General features: G+C 37.0%; 1 protein-coding gene across 1 annotated transcript in view; it reads left to right on the top strand.

Moving 5' to 3' along the window:
- Positions 1-200: 200 nt before the first annotated feature.
- LOC107195039 (CUGBP Elav-like family member 4) overlaps positions 201-15,434 on the top strand; it is a 158,928-nt gene continuing 143,694 nt past the window's right edge. The window contains exon 1 of the mRNA XM_015584800.1: positions 201-254. Coding sequence (XP_015440286.1) covers positions 204-254 — 51 coding nt within the window. The 5' untranslated portion in view covers positions 201-203. The remainder of the gene's footprint in view (positions 255-15,434) is intronic.

The raw sequence follows: 15,434 nt of genomic DNA, 5'->3' as shown, positions 1-15,434 counted from the left end.
TGCGGATTCGCGGGATGAATTAAACGCGCTCGTGCCGCTGTCCTGCGCCGTGATCGTATCGTGACACGCGACACAGTGAACGTCGTTTCAGTTTATTCTGCTTCGTTCCTCTCTTATTTTACGGGGTGAAAGGAAATCCCGCAGCCCCGCGGATTTTGTTTCCTCCAGCGAGATCGCGAACGCACGCGTCGAAACTGTCACCAATGGTTCATATAGCGGAAGTTGTATCGTCGCGTCGAAACGACTTGCAAATGGTGAGTGGAATTGTTGACATAACTGTCAAACGTGTCTATAAATAAAAAAACAGTTTTCGTACCAGGAGTTTGATGTAAAAATAGTTTAGTCGAACAACATACCGGAGATTACGACATTCTTTGATGAAAGTGTGCGTCTGATAAATAATATATAACAATAACATTAACTGTAGAGTGAACTTTATTCGTTTAATGTTATTTTGCTGAATTAATTTGACGAAAATAATCTATGTTATTGAATCGAGACGAAGTTTTCCATATAGGCGGCATTTTCTTATATATATTGGAATTCGAGTCACGAAGTCGTTACGCAATGTATGACTAGCGCAGGAAATGCATAGCGGGATCGTAAAAACGGAACCGTTGCTTCTTCTGTGTAGGCGGCGCGATAGACGGGAGCGAAAATGCATGGATCCAGGGAGTTTACGAGCTACCGCGGATTTTCATGTACGCCCCTCTGCCCCCCCCCCTCCGCCCCGCTATATTGGTCGCTCGCTCACGCATCGAAATCGTCAAAGATTTTCGTGCGTATGTTTACGCCCGGTTATTTCTGGGGGCATGTGCGCAACCGTTACGTTATGTATATCCTAACGCCGTACAGCCTGTACGCGGGAACGTTTACAATACCACCTCCTCTCCCCACCTTTGCATACAGAACAGACACACCGCACGTGTGCACATATACCTACGTGGCGGAGTGCATTGGGAGCGCGTACGGCGGCGTATGGGCGCACGCGAAGAAACGCAGCTGCTCAATAGCGAGCGTGCCTACGTTTCGGCCTGCCTCGACATGCTCCATGAATCACACGAATCTTCACCATCGGAGCAGATAATGTCTTTCGATCGAGCCTAAACTTACGATATTCTGTTTTGAAATAATTACGTTTAAGGAGGTACACCATTTTGTAGGTTCAAAATAACTAGGTATGAAAGTTAAAAATTTTGTTTTTAAGTAATTATTTACTAATGTATTGGGATCTTTTTAAGGGATGTTATGAACAATTTTAACTTCCTTTTCATACGTTAGTTATTATTTCAAATTTCAAAATGATGGAGTTGTATAAGATTGTTTACCGCCATGTCTTGTAGGACTTTCTCAGCAGACCCCCAGCAGATCACCGAAATTATTCATCCGATTAACTTCAAATTTGGGCACATTATTCCTTATAAAAATATCTTCAATATAGCGTATGGATTTTTTTAATATCTCAACTTGTTGAATATTCATTTATTTTTAACATTATTAATACAGTCGAATAACATTTGTCATTGAGCACAGTGAATAAGACCTTTGAGTTGGTTGTTTAAAATTCTCGCCTCTTACCACTACAGTAATGCTAGTTAATTAGTAATAGGAACGTTCATTCTCTTACATTTTAAAAGTTTTCGATTTTGCGACTCAAGGTCATTTCAAGGACATATGCTGAACTTCTTTTTTTTCGTTAATTTTTTCTCTTTATAAAGCTGCCGTTTCCTTATTTTTTAAAATTATTCAAGAACCGTACGGTAACATCATAGATAGTTTTATAAGGAAAAGTGTATCGAAATATTGAGATAATCGGATGAATAGATTCTCAGGACTATTTACGATGAGTGTCCGCTGACAAAGTTCTGCCAGACGTGACGATAGAGTATATTGTATAAGTGCGCCAATATGTAATTTTAAATAATAACCAATGTATGGAAATAACGTTAAAATGTTGCCTAACATCCCTTTAAGACGTTCTAATGTTGTACTTAATGATTACCTGAGAAAAAAATGTTCAAAGTTACCTATTTTTTCGGTTTACAAGGTAATTTACGTCTTTAATAGATTAAGATAAATATTTATCTTTTAGTCAAATAGATTTGTACGGATCAATGAGACAGAAAGCTTAAAAAATAACTACTAGGCTCCTAGGTCTGTCCAACACGAATAAAAAATGCTTCGTCAACATACACACAAAAATCGCTTCCTTCAAAGCAAATTCATTTTCATAATGTAGATGGTTACTTGACAGTTACTTTGACTATGTATTGACGAAAACATTATATAAAACATGACTTTACAGACAATAACAAAACACAAACTTACTATTTAGGTAGATAGACCGGATTTATTTGAACGTCTACATGTTGATTAAAAAGTTTTTATTCAGTTCACAGGAAATTGTGTACTAATAAATATTTATAAAGCCTCTCTTTGTAATAATTTGCAATTGTAATATGAATATATTCGTTATACAGCACACTTTCTCGATACTTCTTTTGTAATATTGATCTGTCGAACCATTATTGTTTTCTTTCGCGAGATTCTCAATATAAAAAGTACCCGAAATCTCTTGTGAAAAAAGTTATTGGTCTGGATATATTTTTAATCGGAAACGCACTTTTTACATATTTCGTAGTTGGAAAAGACTTCGTAGTGAATATAAATATATTCCATTTCAATTTTAATCACTCAAAAAAGTAGTATGAAGTGAAAGCAAACCGTTAAAATGGTTTTTATGCGAAGCAGTTAATCGATCATATTTTCTCTGCAAATTATATAAATTAATGGACCCTGATTGAATTTAGAAATTGATGACTAATGATATTTTTTTATTTTATAAATGAAAATTTGCGGAAAAATTGATTTAAATAAGGTTGTTTTCCGATTTGATAATTTTTGGGACATCACGTACAATGATATGATCCACGCAAAGAAAACTTTTCCTTCGTTTATCAGAATAACTTTTATAAACCGCGCTCCCTTTGCGATATCATATCGATGGCAGAACCAATTGCGGTGCTCGTTTTTCGTGCCTGTACACTATTTGACGTGTTCATTCTGCCATTTGCATATTTACGTCTTTACCTACTCCCTTAAATTTTATACCGTCGAAGAATATCTAGTATATGAAATGCAATTTTTGAAAATAAGGACAAAGCGTATAAGTACGACTTTCCGTTTTTTGAAGAATAACATGTAACGCAACCTACTGTGAATAAATTGCGGTTTCTCCGTTATAACGTGTGGATGAATTTTGCCCTTGATTTATTAGACAGGGTGACTCAGCCAATTTGCTCACCTCGAATAATGACTTAACGGTACACTTTTACAAAAATTTTGAAGCATGGAACTTAAATGGCATCAAGGGGCACATCCTATGAGGTATGTGCTTTTTTGTGGGTAGAGGCATCTCAGAGATTTCAAGGTCACCTTGATTGTTTATTTAATGGAATAACCCATTTTTGGTACCATAGATCGATAGAGTATGAAACTCGTGTGTAAAAATGTGTTGACCTTCATACGTCCTAAACCTAATGATTAACAAGATATTTACAAAATTATTTTTAATACACACTTACTACCTGGAAGTTACAGGTGCTCGAACTGATGCCCCTCAATTTCAAAGTATTGTTGATTATATTGTAAATATCTTGTAAACGATTAGGTTTAAGATGTAAGTCACTATTCCGATTATAAGTCATATAGTCCGATTTATGTCGGGTTTGGACTTATTTTCATCAAGAGAATCTCCTACATTTATTCATAATATTTTTAAGAAAGTACACTGAAAGGAGTACAGTTTCAATTTTTATTCATGGGTGATTCGTTACGTGTGTTACATTGTAACCCGAGGGTCGGTTGCCGGCGACTTATAGAGGACAATGGGGGGATCTCTACGCGCCGAGGCTTCGCCTGCCAGAGCCTCGTGTCTCCGCTGAGATCATAAACATGTCACCCGAGCTCGTTCGAGTTACTCGAACGAGCTCGAAGTATGAGTTCGTTCGAGCAAGCTCGAACAGCTCAGCTCGGTTACCCATCACTACTTGTAATCCGTAGCGAGATGGTGGGAGCCGTTCGGGTGATGTGCGTGAATGAGAAGGATGAGAAAGAGTCACAGAGGGTGAGGCGGTGCTGAGTGCGACGAGGGCGAGCGTCAGAAAAGTGAACATGAATCTAGTATTAATTTTCACTGAACTATTTCAGTTTTGTTTAGAATTATCCATGAAAGTGTCGTTCTTTGAAACCCAGTATCCTACAATGGTGGGAATGGCTATACAGTGGTAGAATTGGCTCCCAATTCTATATACAGTGGTAGAATTGGCTTCCAAGCAATGAAATATCATTTATATACGAAAAAAGGTGGCAATTGTTAGGTATAGCAGAAGATATGTGTATCGAAGAGGTAAAACTACCATGTAAACAAAGAAAACGGTTTCCAAGCATTGGTTGACAGACAGAAATGCAGATTCATGTAGGATTTGGTCTTTATGTCCGAGAAACAGGAATTTTCTATACATATTTAAGAAAACCTTCCTGGAAAAGACGATTTCCTCTGGAACTCATTTCAATTTGTACGCATTTTGATCCCGATATGAGTTCATTATGTTTACATAAGTCCACGATGGGAGATGTTATTTGACCTCGAGGCCACTCCTGGGCCTCCTATCTGCGGCGGATTTCGTTGGGACTGCTTTGTATACATCTGTCTTCTGTTTGTATATTATCTGTCTTCACCGTCACACCCGAAACCGATATCATCCGTTTGTCGGGAATTACCGTAGCATTAATGAAGTAGCTGCAGTGAATCCGTTGCATTACGAAGAGAGGGAACGTTCATTTTTAAACGAATTCATATACCTATGGGTATAAAATTCCACGCCAAGCAGATCACATGTGTACACGATGTTCGGGATTTTGGTCAAATTGAAATATAGTCCATATGAAAATAGGAGGGATTTGAGTTATAATTTCCTTGATTTTTAAATTGTTTAAAAGATGCCAACCCACAAATTTTGCAATCATCACCGATTTTTACGAAAACTAATTTCACAAAAGAATATTTACCTCTGCAATTATTACAGATACGAACTTGATCTTTATTTCATTTTAATTGTAAGATTATTCTTTTTAACTAATATATAATAGTATGGATAAAATTATTCTAAACAATAAGAGTATATAAATATTATGAGATCGCGTTGAATGTCTCACCCTCTTTCCACCCCTTTATCTATCACGGTCTACCATCCCGCTGCAGAGTACAAGGAGGCTTCGGGAGACCCAGCTCCCCTGATGTGAGAGAACCTCACGAGGCCAGACCTCGAGGTAAACTTCGCCGTGTATGGCCTGCTTATCAGATAACATCTCGCTTCGCCGAGGACTGGCGTTCCTGCCGTGAAACCAGACCTTTTAGAGCTGGATGGATTTCTTTCACCTCTGTAGAACCGGTTCTGCTCGCGAGTCGTCACTGCTGCTTGAGCTGGCTCGATGACTCGAACCGGCTCGAGCAGCTCAGTGAGATCCGTCTCTGGTTTGCGCCGGCTCAAGTGGCTCGATTACCCATCACTAGTGTACAGGGTGGTTCTCTCGCTGCGCAAATCAAACACCGTACCGCTCTAAAGAACCGTCGCGTCGCGTCAGCACGTGTGATCTGTCCTCACTGTTGTTGACGCCCCGTGGCCACACACATTGCGCCGACACGGCGGTTCTATAGAGCGGCACGTCCTTTGACTTGCGCAGCGAGAGAATTACGCTGTATGTGGATAATTGTTGAGACGATTTTGTTTATTTCATTGCCGTTACACAAAACAAGACGTTGTTTTACTTGTGTACTAGGTCTTTCTGTGGATTGTGGTTTCCTTCGCGTTGACGATTGCCCATGCTTCATGTGCAGCACGCGTTTGTATCGGAAACATTGAACGGAACACGTGACAGGTTCTCACGAGAAGACGCACCGGTGTTGATGCAGAGACGTACATCAATTAATGCAGCAGCACACGTGAATGTGCGAGCGCATAACGCCGTGATAATGTACCTTGCCACACGGTTCGGTTGCTTTGCTCAAATTTTATTATAACAGTTACACACAATTTTATCCTTCTGGTTGAGAAAACTCTAATAAATGTTTTATTTTGACAGCGCATATTTAATTAATAGAGTGAATGTTATAAAATTTTTCAATCGAATAAATATGAGTTTCTTACGCTTTTAATATGATGTGTAACTGAAATGTATTTTGTACTCGCTCTTATTTTTTCGCTTGTATTTCCCACAAAATACAAAACTTCGGTACATAACTTGCATGGAATGTACATTCGGAATGTGACTTGTTACAATATTGACAACACATATGAACAGAGAAGTATTATATTGTTCAGAAAATGTAAGCTATACAGATTTATCCGACTGATATGAAAACAATGTAAAAATGAATTTGATACACGTAGAAATAGCACACAGATGAAAATAAGTAAAATATGTCTTCAATTAAAGCAAGAGCAAGAGTAGCATACTAATCACCAGGAAATAGCTTATTTTCATACGGAGAAATAATTATTTTGATACACAAAAATATCACGCTTTTATTCGTATCGCTAGTGTCAGGGTCGTTTAATAATTTACTGTGTTGTAAACTGTAGGCGATTCAAGAGAATGAACGTTGGAACCGAATTTCAAATCGGTCCTTGCGATGTCGCGAGCGATCTATCAATAATATACATTATACATACATACTGACCTATGTATATAAAGACGCATGAACTGCTGCGGGACAGACGGGTTACCTATAGCCAAACAACACGGAGCACGCGACAACAATACGTTCCCAAGAAACTGTTATTGCTTTTATAAAGTAAAGAAATAAAGATTAACTAGTTTACCCGTCAACAGTGCTTCCGCAGATTGAAATTATATCCAGACACATCCCCTACAGTGCCCTCGTATTTTTATTTGCAACGAAATGATATTTACAAGTGACAATATACTTGTATGATCTGGAAGTCAAAAGTCGTTAGTACCAGAGTAGGAAAACAAAGCACTCTAAACCACGAGATTTGAAACGGGACAACGTCAAAGCAATCGTTAAACATTTATGGAAGTCGTGTCGGAATGGTTTTCCAACATTTGTCAGATGAAGCAGCAGCAACAAAGCTGCGATCGACGTAGACGTTGGCGTCGTTGTCGCCGTCGCCATCGCCGTCGGCGTTACGGAGTAGAAGGGACGAATAACGTTTGACATTTAATGCGCACCCAGGCATTGGCTTAGATTACAATCGGTGAACGGTGATTGGCCTGGGGACGCGAAAGCTCACTCGACTCGGATGCTCTTTCAACGGGGCTGTAGCCGACCCTCAAATATTTGTAGAGTGTTAGGGTAAAAAGTGATCGGTGGCGAGTAAAAAAAGAGTGAGAAATTGGATAGGCAAGCGAATGGGTGTTTCGTGCTAAGTAGGCGTGGGGTGTAAAAAATTCAATATCGAAACAGTGCATTATATTCTACCGTGGAAATAATTGGAGCAGACAGGTGTCAGCGGGAGAAAGAAAAAAAACTTTGTCCATTGAGTGAACAACATTTGTCATTGAGAACAATAAATAAGACCTTTGAGTTGGTTGTTAAAAACTCTCGCCTCTAACCACTACAGTAATGCTAATTAGTAATAGGAACGTTCATTCTCTTACATTTTAAAAGTTTTCGATTTTGCGACTTTGTGTTGCCTCAAGGTCATTTCAAGGACATATGCTGAACTTCTTTTTTTCTGTACTTTCATGATATTAATACCAAAATACAGCATTCCATTTAAAAAACACCAGATAATCTTAGTATGACCTTGAAAAATTCAAGATAAACAAATTTGTTTATCACAGTGACATTCTACTTAAAAAATGAGGATAAAAGTGTTGTAAAACTTGCTCCTATCACCTGCCGTTCAGTAGTTATATTAAACGGCACTTACCGTGGGACACGATCATAATGAAAATTTAAACCTTTTTCAGTTAACAAATTAATTATATCGTTAAACTTTCACCCCCTTAAAAACAGTCTATTGAAATATGTATAAGAGAATATAATTTATTTTAAATGTTTGTTCGCATAAAATATTTGACACTGCTTTTTTTATTATAGAAGTCGAATAATATATTGTTATTTACTTTTTAGTAACTACTCTCAACAAAGCACGAACGGTACCAAAGGCACCAACTTCATATAACCATAGTTTCGTCGAACAGTACGAAAACATCACTTTATACAATTGTCGAAGAATGTAGATAAAGTATTAGTAGTGAAAAGTTGAATAAAATCCGTTACGTAAACTGAGTTTGCAACGAGAATTTCTGAAACACACGATATATAAACACACGGCTTAGTCCACTAAGGCGTCTCGCCAGAGACGCGTCACAGACATTTGACTCTTGCAGGAGGCTTTCATGTAGCGACCAATGTAAAACAATGGACGAGTGTCTACATACGCATGCAGCGACGAAAATGCGACACTGAAGCGTATGTGGACACGTCCATTGTTTTATATTGGTCGATACATGGAAGCGTCCTGCAGGCGTCAAGTGTGTATGACGCGTCTATGACGAGTTGCCTTAGTGGACAGTAGGCCTTATGAACAAGGTCAAATACAACACATGCTTCGCAACTTATCCCTGAGGTTATATCTTCATGTTACGAAACACGTTGTGTATTAGAAAACTTAGTAGGACAAAAATGATTTTTAAGTCATTGAAACGTATGTAGACCAACACAATAGAGAGCCGATTATGTATTTGTAAGTCGATTAACGAAAACGTTGATCATCTCAAATACCGATTATCGGAACACAGAACGAATCACGAATGTTTTCTCTAAGAATAAGTTCAAGAGAAGTATAGGAAAATTTACCATCTATTAAACTTGGTACACGAAGTTAAAGTTAATTATACAACGCTTTAATTGACAATACAGTATACTGAATTTGAAATATGTTTAAAAAAAGCTGAAGAAATGTTCATTAGCTGACACTCAAATATTTATTTGTGTTTTTATGTGATCTTGCATTGAAAAACATTCAGCTCTCAAAATTACTTCATTTCTAGTCGTTTCACGACATACGTGGATTAAACTTTGATTCCCTTAAATCGATTATCTGAACGGGTTTGTGTCTCTACAATCATAGTTCAGATAACACTGTTATCATTCAAATCATACAAAATGTGCAACTTTAAATAGGCGTTTCTGACAGATCTTTATGAGCTAAATACGAAGATAAAGCAACCGTAGCAAATCGTTTTCTTCCACCATGTCCAGTTTTTGAAAAAATCAATTTTTACGAAAATTGAAAATGTTCAACTTTGTTGCGCTTTCACAGTAATAGTTATTCAGTTTCTTTTGACACAAAATAATTCTCTGGACTCTTCCGAACAAAATGATATACATTGTTATTATCTGATAGATATCTAAATATGTTTAAATAATGTTCAAAGTGAAAAGGACACCGAAATCGTGGCAATTTTCGCTGATATTCTTCAATTTGTTTCACGAACTGCGAGTCTAGGAGAAAATCTAACCATAGCACGTGATAGAGCAGACCTTTCTGTTGAGGAAGGAGTCAAGGAAAGTTACAAAATCTGTTTTGTTTTCAATAGAGAAACGAAATAGTTAAGCAAAACACGCAGCAGTGACATTGGTACTCAATGGCGGCGGTCGCCTTTCCGGCTACTCAGCGTAACGGAAGCCCTAAATACGCGCAGGCAAGGCAACAGCCGTCATTGAGTGCCACTGTTGTCGCTGCGTGTTTTGCTGAACTGTCTTGCTTCTCTATTGATAACAAAACAGATTTTGTAACATTCTTTGACACCTTCCTGAGCAGAAGGTTTGCTCTATCGCGAGCTATGGTTAAATTTTCTCCTACACCCTTAGTTTCTAAAATAAATTGAAGAATATCAGCCAAAAACTGGTGTGTTTTTGGTGTCCTTTTCATTTTGAACATTATTTAAACATATTTAGATGTGTATAATGTAATAACAGTTTGTCATTTTGTTCGGAAACCATTGCCATCACTAGATCGACATTGCTATCGGTATTTATTAATATTCAATTAGTATTTGATATTAAGCAGTGTCTAGTTTGTCTTCAAATTTTTTATTGATCGAACTCGATTGATAGATCATGTCGAACAGAAATGGAGAGAGCCTATTTCGCAGGGTTTATTAGTATGTAGACAATTTGTTATAAATTTGAAGTTCTGCCTGGACAAATGGACATACATATTTGCTTTAACTAACGATTTCAGTCTTTCTAAAAGTATAGTACATCCGCACCACCTATTCAATTTCCAAAAACTTTGTGCGTTGCGTATTCAAATGTAAAATAATCTGAAAATTCCAGTTGCAATTCGGAACGTGCGCTTTGATTGCCTGACCGCGTGTCAGTGAAGTGTAAGCTTGGTTGGTGGTTACGCTACAAGCCTGGACGTAGCTGAGACGCGAACAAATTGGCTCACTGATCGATTACATGTGCAAAATAGACCTTTGGTGTACATTTACACTGCTGTAACATGTGCGATTAGTTTTAGCGGTGACTATGCCTCAAAAGACAAAGTAAAGGAAATTGGAGCTGTTATAACGAAACATTCGGCATTCAACTGCATTTTTTGCAATTTATTAACCCGTGGTTTCCACCAAGTTACGTATATTATTCAGGATGCGCCCGGCTTGCAGTTCCGTTAAGTATATTTCAAACTTACGAATTTAATTTTCTGCTATAGTCTTTATCTTATACAGGGTGTCTCATTTAAGTGTGGCCCCTGAATATCTTTTTCAATTGTGAAAACGCAAAAAATATTTGATACGTAATCTGAGTGGTATTAAGTGGTCAGTATCCTAGAGACGTTGTTTTTTTCAAATGCTTTTTTTTCTCGAAATTGTCAATGTCATTGATTTTCTTTCAAACGACTACATATTTTTTCCTATTGCACTACGCAGCTCATGAAAAAATACATTCAGATATGTACTATGATATGACCTTGACAAAGTTTGTAGTTATTTGAAAGAAAACATCGATAACCCTAAGCCGATGTGATTCGACGTAGCGTTGAGTTCAATTATTTTCATGTGGTCAATCTTCAGGTGTCCATATTTTCTAAATTTTGTCTGTAAAAAGAATAAATAAGACTATAACCTCAATTTGTTCAAATTTTTTAATTGGGCGCTACTATTATAAAATTGCATTTTTTAAAAACACTTGCAAAAAAGATTGTCAGAAAGAAATATTTTTTAACTGAAATAATTTTTATTAGGTGCTCTTATGTCTCCACTATAAGCACCCAGAAACTTCATTTCGATGAGTTTGTTAGTTACACTGTTATGATTTATTGAAAAACGGTTTACACTTTATTTCAAACAGCTGTAGAATCAACAATTTAAAATCTGTTCGAAACTCCTTCGAGGTATGTTTATATATCACTCAAGATACAACATATCCAAGTTTTAACAAAATCCGAAGTGTTACTCCAAAAAATTTTCGATTTTGCGTAGAATGACCAGCAAACGACCTTATCTGCATTAGTTTTGTACACTCTGATCCTGAGTTTTGCTTGTCCTGTTTTTTTCCAATCGCGAATAAAAATCTCTAGGTTTTAACAATTCTAAGTTGTCGTATGTTACATCCAAATTCCTCCAGAAACTTTGTATAACCCTTTTGAAGATGAAGTCACACTTTTTAGTCTATCTGGTGGCAGCCGCAGCGACAGGGGGGTGTCATAATTTCCTAGACGAAAATTCTCCTGCAGGGTAGAGTTGACTTTCCAGAAGGACCTTTCTCCTGCAAAGAATTTTTCATAACCATATATGGAACTGTAGCATCAGCCCCATCACTGTTCCTTCCTAATTTTTGGACATAAAAAGGGCTGCTAATCCAGGCTCTATGGATGATTTAGTCTTAAGCATAGTCTACGCGAGGTTAGATCGAGGCAACGACATCAGGTAGAGTTTGTCAGTAGAAAAATGTCAGGTAGAGTTTGTCAGTAGAGATGGCGTAAACTGCTACTTGTGAATCACTAGTGATTCGATCACGTTCGTTCCCAATCACGGTGAGTTTTCATAGTGATTCGTGATTTTTCGTGATCGTTTCTGATTGGTGGAAAAAAATAACAGTTCTTTATACGCGATGCATAACCTGTATATTTTATATTAATATCAAAACAAAAATTCGAGTTATATCGTATGAAGTGAAGGAATAATTAGAACCAATGAAAAATAATGAATAAATTAATGATTATAAATTATAATCTACATGTTACCTGGCAAATCATAATTTTAGAATTTCTTGTTTTGTCTACTGATTTTTAAAAACACAGATAGTAATGTAATTCATCGTAAAATCATATTGAACACATTTTTCTGTTGAAAGATCAAGGACTTATGGTCGCAGTGAGCAAATTCACTCAAGATGAAAAAATCGCAATCACGGTCGTGAATGAAGTTAAATCATGACCGTGATCGTGATTCGACGAGCACTGTGATAAATCACCGTTAGTGATTTGGCACGCCATCTCTATTTGTTAGAGAGAATTCAGTAAGATCAGGTACGAGTCCCCTTCACGCAATTATTAAACCGTACAGTATTTTATTCTGCTGGGAGGAATTATCCGTATCTCTTTATAGAACTGGCCCTCGCATTTCTCAGTGCGTCAAAATCGAGTAGAACAGTACGATTACAGCTTACATAGTATTAATAGCTTTGTACTATGGACGATATTAGTTAAGTCGTACAGTATTGTAGTCGACGAAATGTGATTATTGGTGTCCTTAGAATATGCATTTAAATATTTTCCAATGTCCACTTTCGTTTTTTAAGATCTCATTTTGTACAAAGTGTATGTATAAAAGGAAGGGGTCATTGTTCGTTAGGAACCAGGAGAACGTGGTGAGTCTCATCTGTCAGGATGGAAAAAGGAATGAAATGATGTAATGGTATAGATAAAATTGGTATAATGGTTAGAATTATATGGAAACATTTTCTTTAAATTTTTTGAAACTTAAACCAGGGGCGCGGCATCAAAAATATGCAAAAATATTTTTAATAATTTTGCATTGCAAATAAGTACTTCACCTAAGAAATAAAAAATTAATTAAAAAGAACGGTTCGTTATGATTAAAGTGAAACCAAAATGAAGTTCGTATCTTTAAGATTGCAGAAATAAAAATTCTTTTGTGAAGGTAGTTTTCGTACAAATCGGTGAGAATTGTCAACTTTGAGGGTCTGTATTTTTAAACAATTCGAAACCAGCGAAGGATGATTAGGGCCCACTCCCTATATTCTCATGGACTACAACATATTTCAATTTGATCAAAATCCTAGACGTTGAATACAAAAGTGTTTCGCTTAGCGTGGAATAACTCGTAGACGATATTAGGTGCACTTTGCCTACTGATGCATACCACTCTGTAGCATAATTCAATGCCTGATGTGTCGCTCTTCTTTTTCATAAAACAAAATTACGTTTACAACGCTGATAATCGTGACATATTGCGGATAAACTCATATGGCAATTGAACTTCGTGCTTTTCTTGTGTTCTTAGACGCACACGATATCTTAACTTGATAATTACAAAAAAAGAAAAATGTACAAGCTTTCAGGGAACATCAGTTGACGAAACAATCAAATGAATCTTAGAATTTCGATTAATTCGCCAATTAGCTAGCCTGAATTCTATTTAGACGTTATCTGATAGGAGACAGCCAGAAATCGCTCGCTCCTCTGTGGTATTCAACGTGAACGTAGAGAGAAGTGCATTTGCTTTTAGAGCAGTCAACAAATTAGTCGTATTACCGGCAGAAGCGTGGCTCCGAATTTCATGGAGTACAGTTCCTGGCTGGATACGCGTACGGAAAATTATTGAAGTTAAGTGTAACCCGGTATCTACCAGCGCACAGTCATCCCTAAAACTACGAGTACTGATAAAACGAATTTACTAAACTGTTGTTGCAGGACACTAATTGTATGCCTGATTTGCATTAAAAACTGGCAGTAATACTTTATGTCTGGTAAAATGTGTATTTTTGTGTGCCTTTGCTGTATGCTTTAATTATATTATACAAATTATTAGTCTAGTTTTCGAACAATATAGAAACCAACGTAAGTTATTCAAATTTCGCGTTTATGGTAATAATAGGTTGTCTTTTGAAATACTATTCCTACAACCCTACAAGTCAACATGGAAATGTTGTATTTGCAAAGAACAACTTTTATTCGGTGTAGATGTGCATAATTTTCTACCAAGTCAGAATTTTGATTCTATCAGTCCTTCAAATGTTATACATTTGTAAAAATGGAGTATAAATTAAATAATATAACTCGGCAAATTTAAATCAATACGTGGGAACTATCCACTGCTCTTACTTTGATACTTGTTTACTAAGACAGAATAGTTAAACAATTGCGAAACAAGTTGAATAATCACAGACATTTATGAAGTAAAAACTACTACTTACAATGTGTTTACTAATTCCGGCTGACCGACAACTATGTATTTAACCCTCCATTGGGCGCAATATGTTCTGCAACATCAACGGGCATAATGTGTCTGGAAGACAGAGTTCATAGTAATGGGTTTACTTTGATTTTTTGAGATAATATTCTTATTCTTTTTGTAAATAATTTATTTTAATGATATAACTATTTTATTGATAATATTAGAAGTATTGTAATGTTAGACTAAAAATAAAAAGTTCTGGAAACGATTATTAGCTGTTTTCACGCCGCTGTAATTATAAGGCCAGCTGCGCCCGACGGGAGGTTAAATATCTGCAGTTTCATGTGGCACAATTTGATTTATTAATTTCGAACATCTTTATGCCCGAAAAAATTAGTAAGATGAGTAAACGGGCCGGAAGAGAAACGAGTAGCTAAAAAAATAACAGGATGATCTAATTACATGCAAAAACAAGAAAATGTACCTCGTAAATGAAGATCGAATATAATACGTATAAGATATCTCAATATCTGGCTCGTTACACGGTCACGATGGTATAAAGTTATCGAAGGGTAATCAAGTAATGAATACATCGCCTGCGAATACCGTACATATATAAATCATGCCGGAGAGAATACCAAGGGCTACAGTGTGAGCCCGTATCTCCAATCAGTACATTGATTGCACGCAGCCAGGTCAAATACCGAGCTTCGTCCGACGGTTCGGTTCAGGCACGATAGCTTATTCAATTTCCGAAGCGACCATACACCATTCAATTCGGCAGTTATTAACCTCAACCTATCCGCCATCGGGATCTTGCGTGTTTGTCTAGGAATCGTGCATTCTGTGAGAGAAAAGAATCGGTTAAGCAGACCATACACGATGAGGTTTACCTCCGAGGTCTGGCCTCATGAGGTTGTCTTACATTAGGGGAGCTGGGTCTCCCGATGCATCCTTCTAATCTGTAGCGA

The sequence above is a fragment of the Dufourea novaeangliae genome, unplaced genomic scaffold, assembly GCF_001272555.1.
Source record: "Dufourea novaeangliae isolate 0120121106 unplaced genomic scaffold, ASM127255v1 scaffold40, whole genome shotgun sequence".
Classification (NCBI taxonomy): Eukaryota; Metazoa; Arthropoda; class Insecta; order Hymenoptera; family Halictidae; genus Dufourea; species Dufourea novaeangliae.
This window is presented reverse-complemented; position numbering and strand designations above follow the sequence as displayed.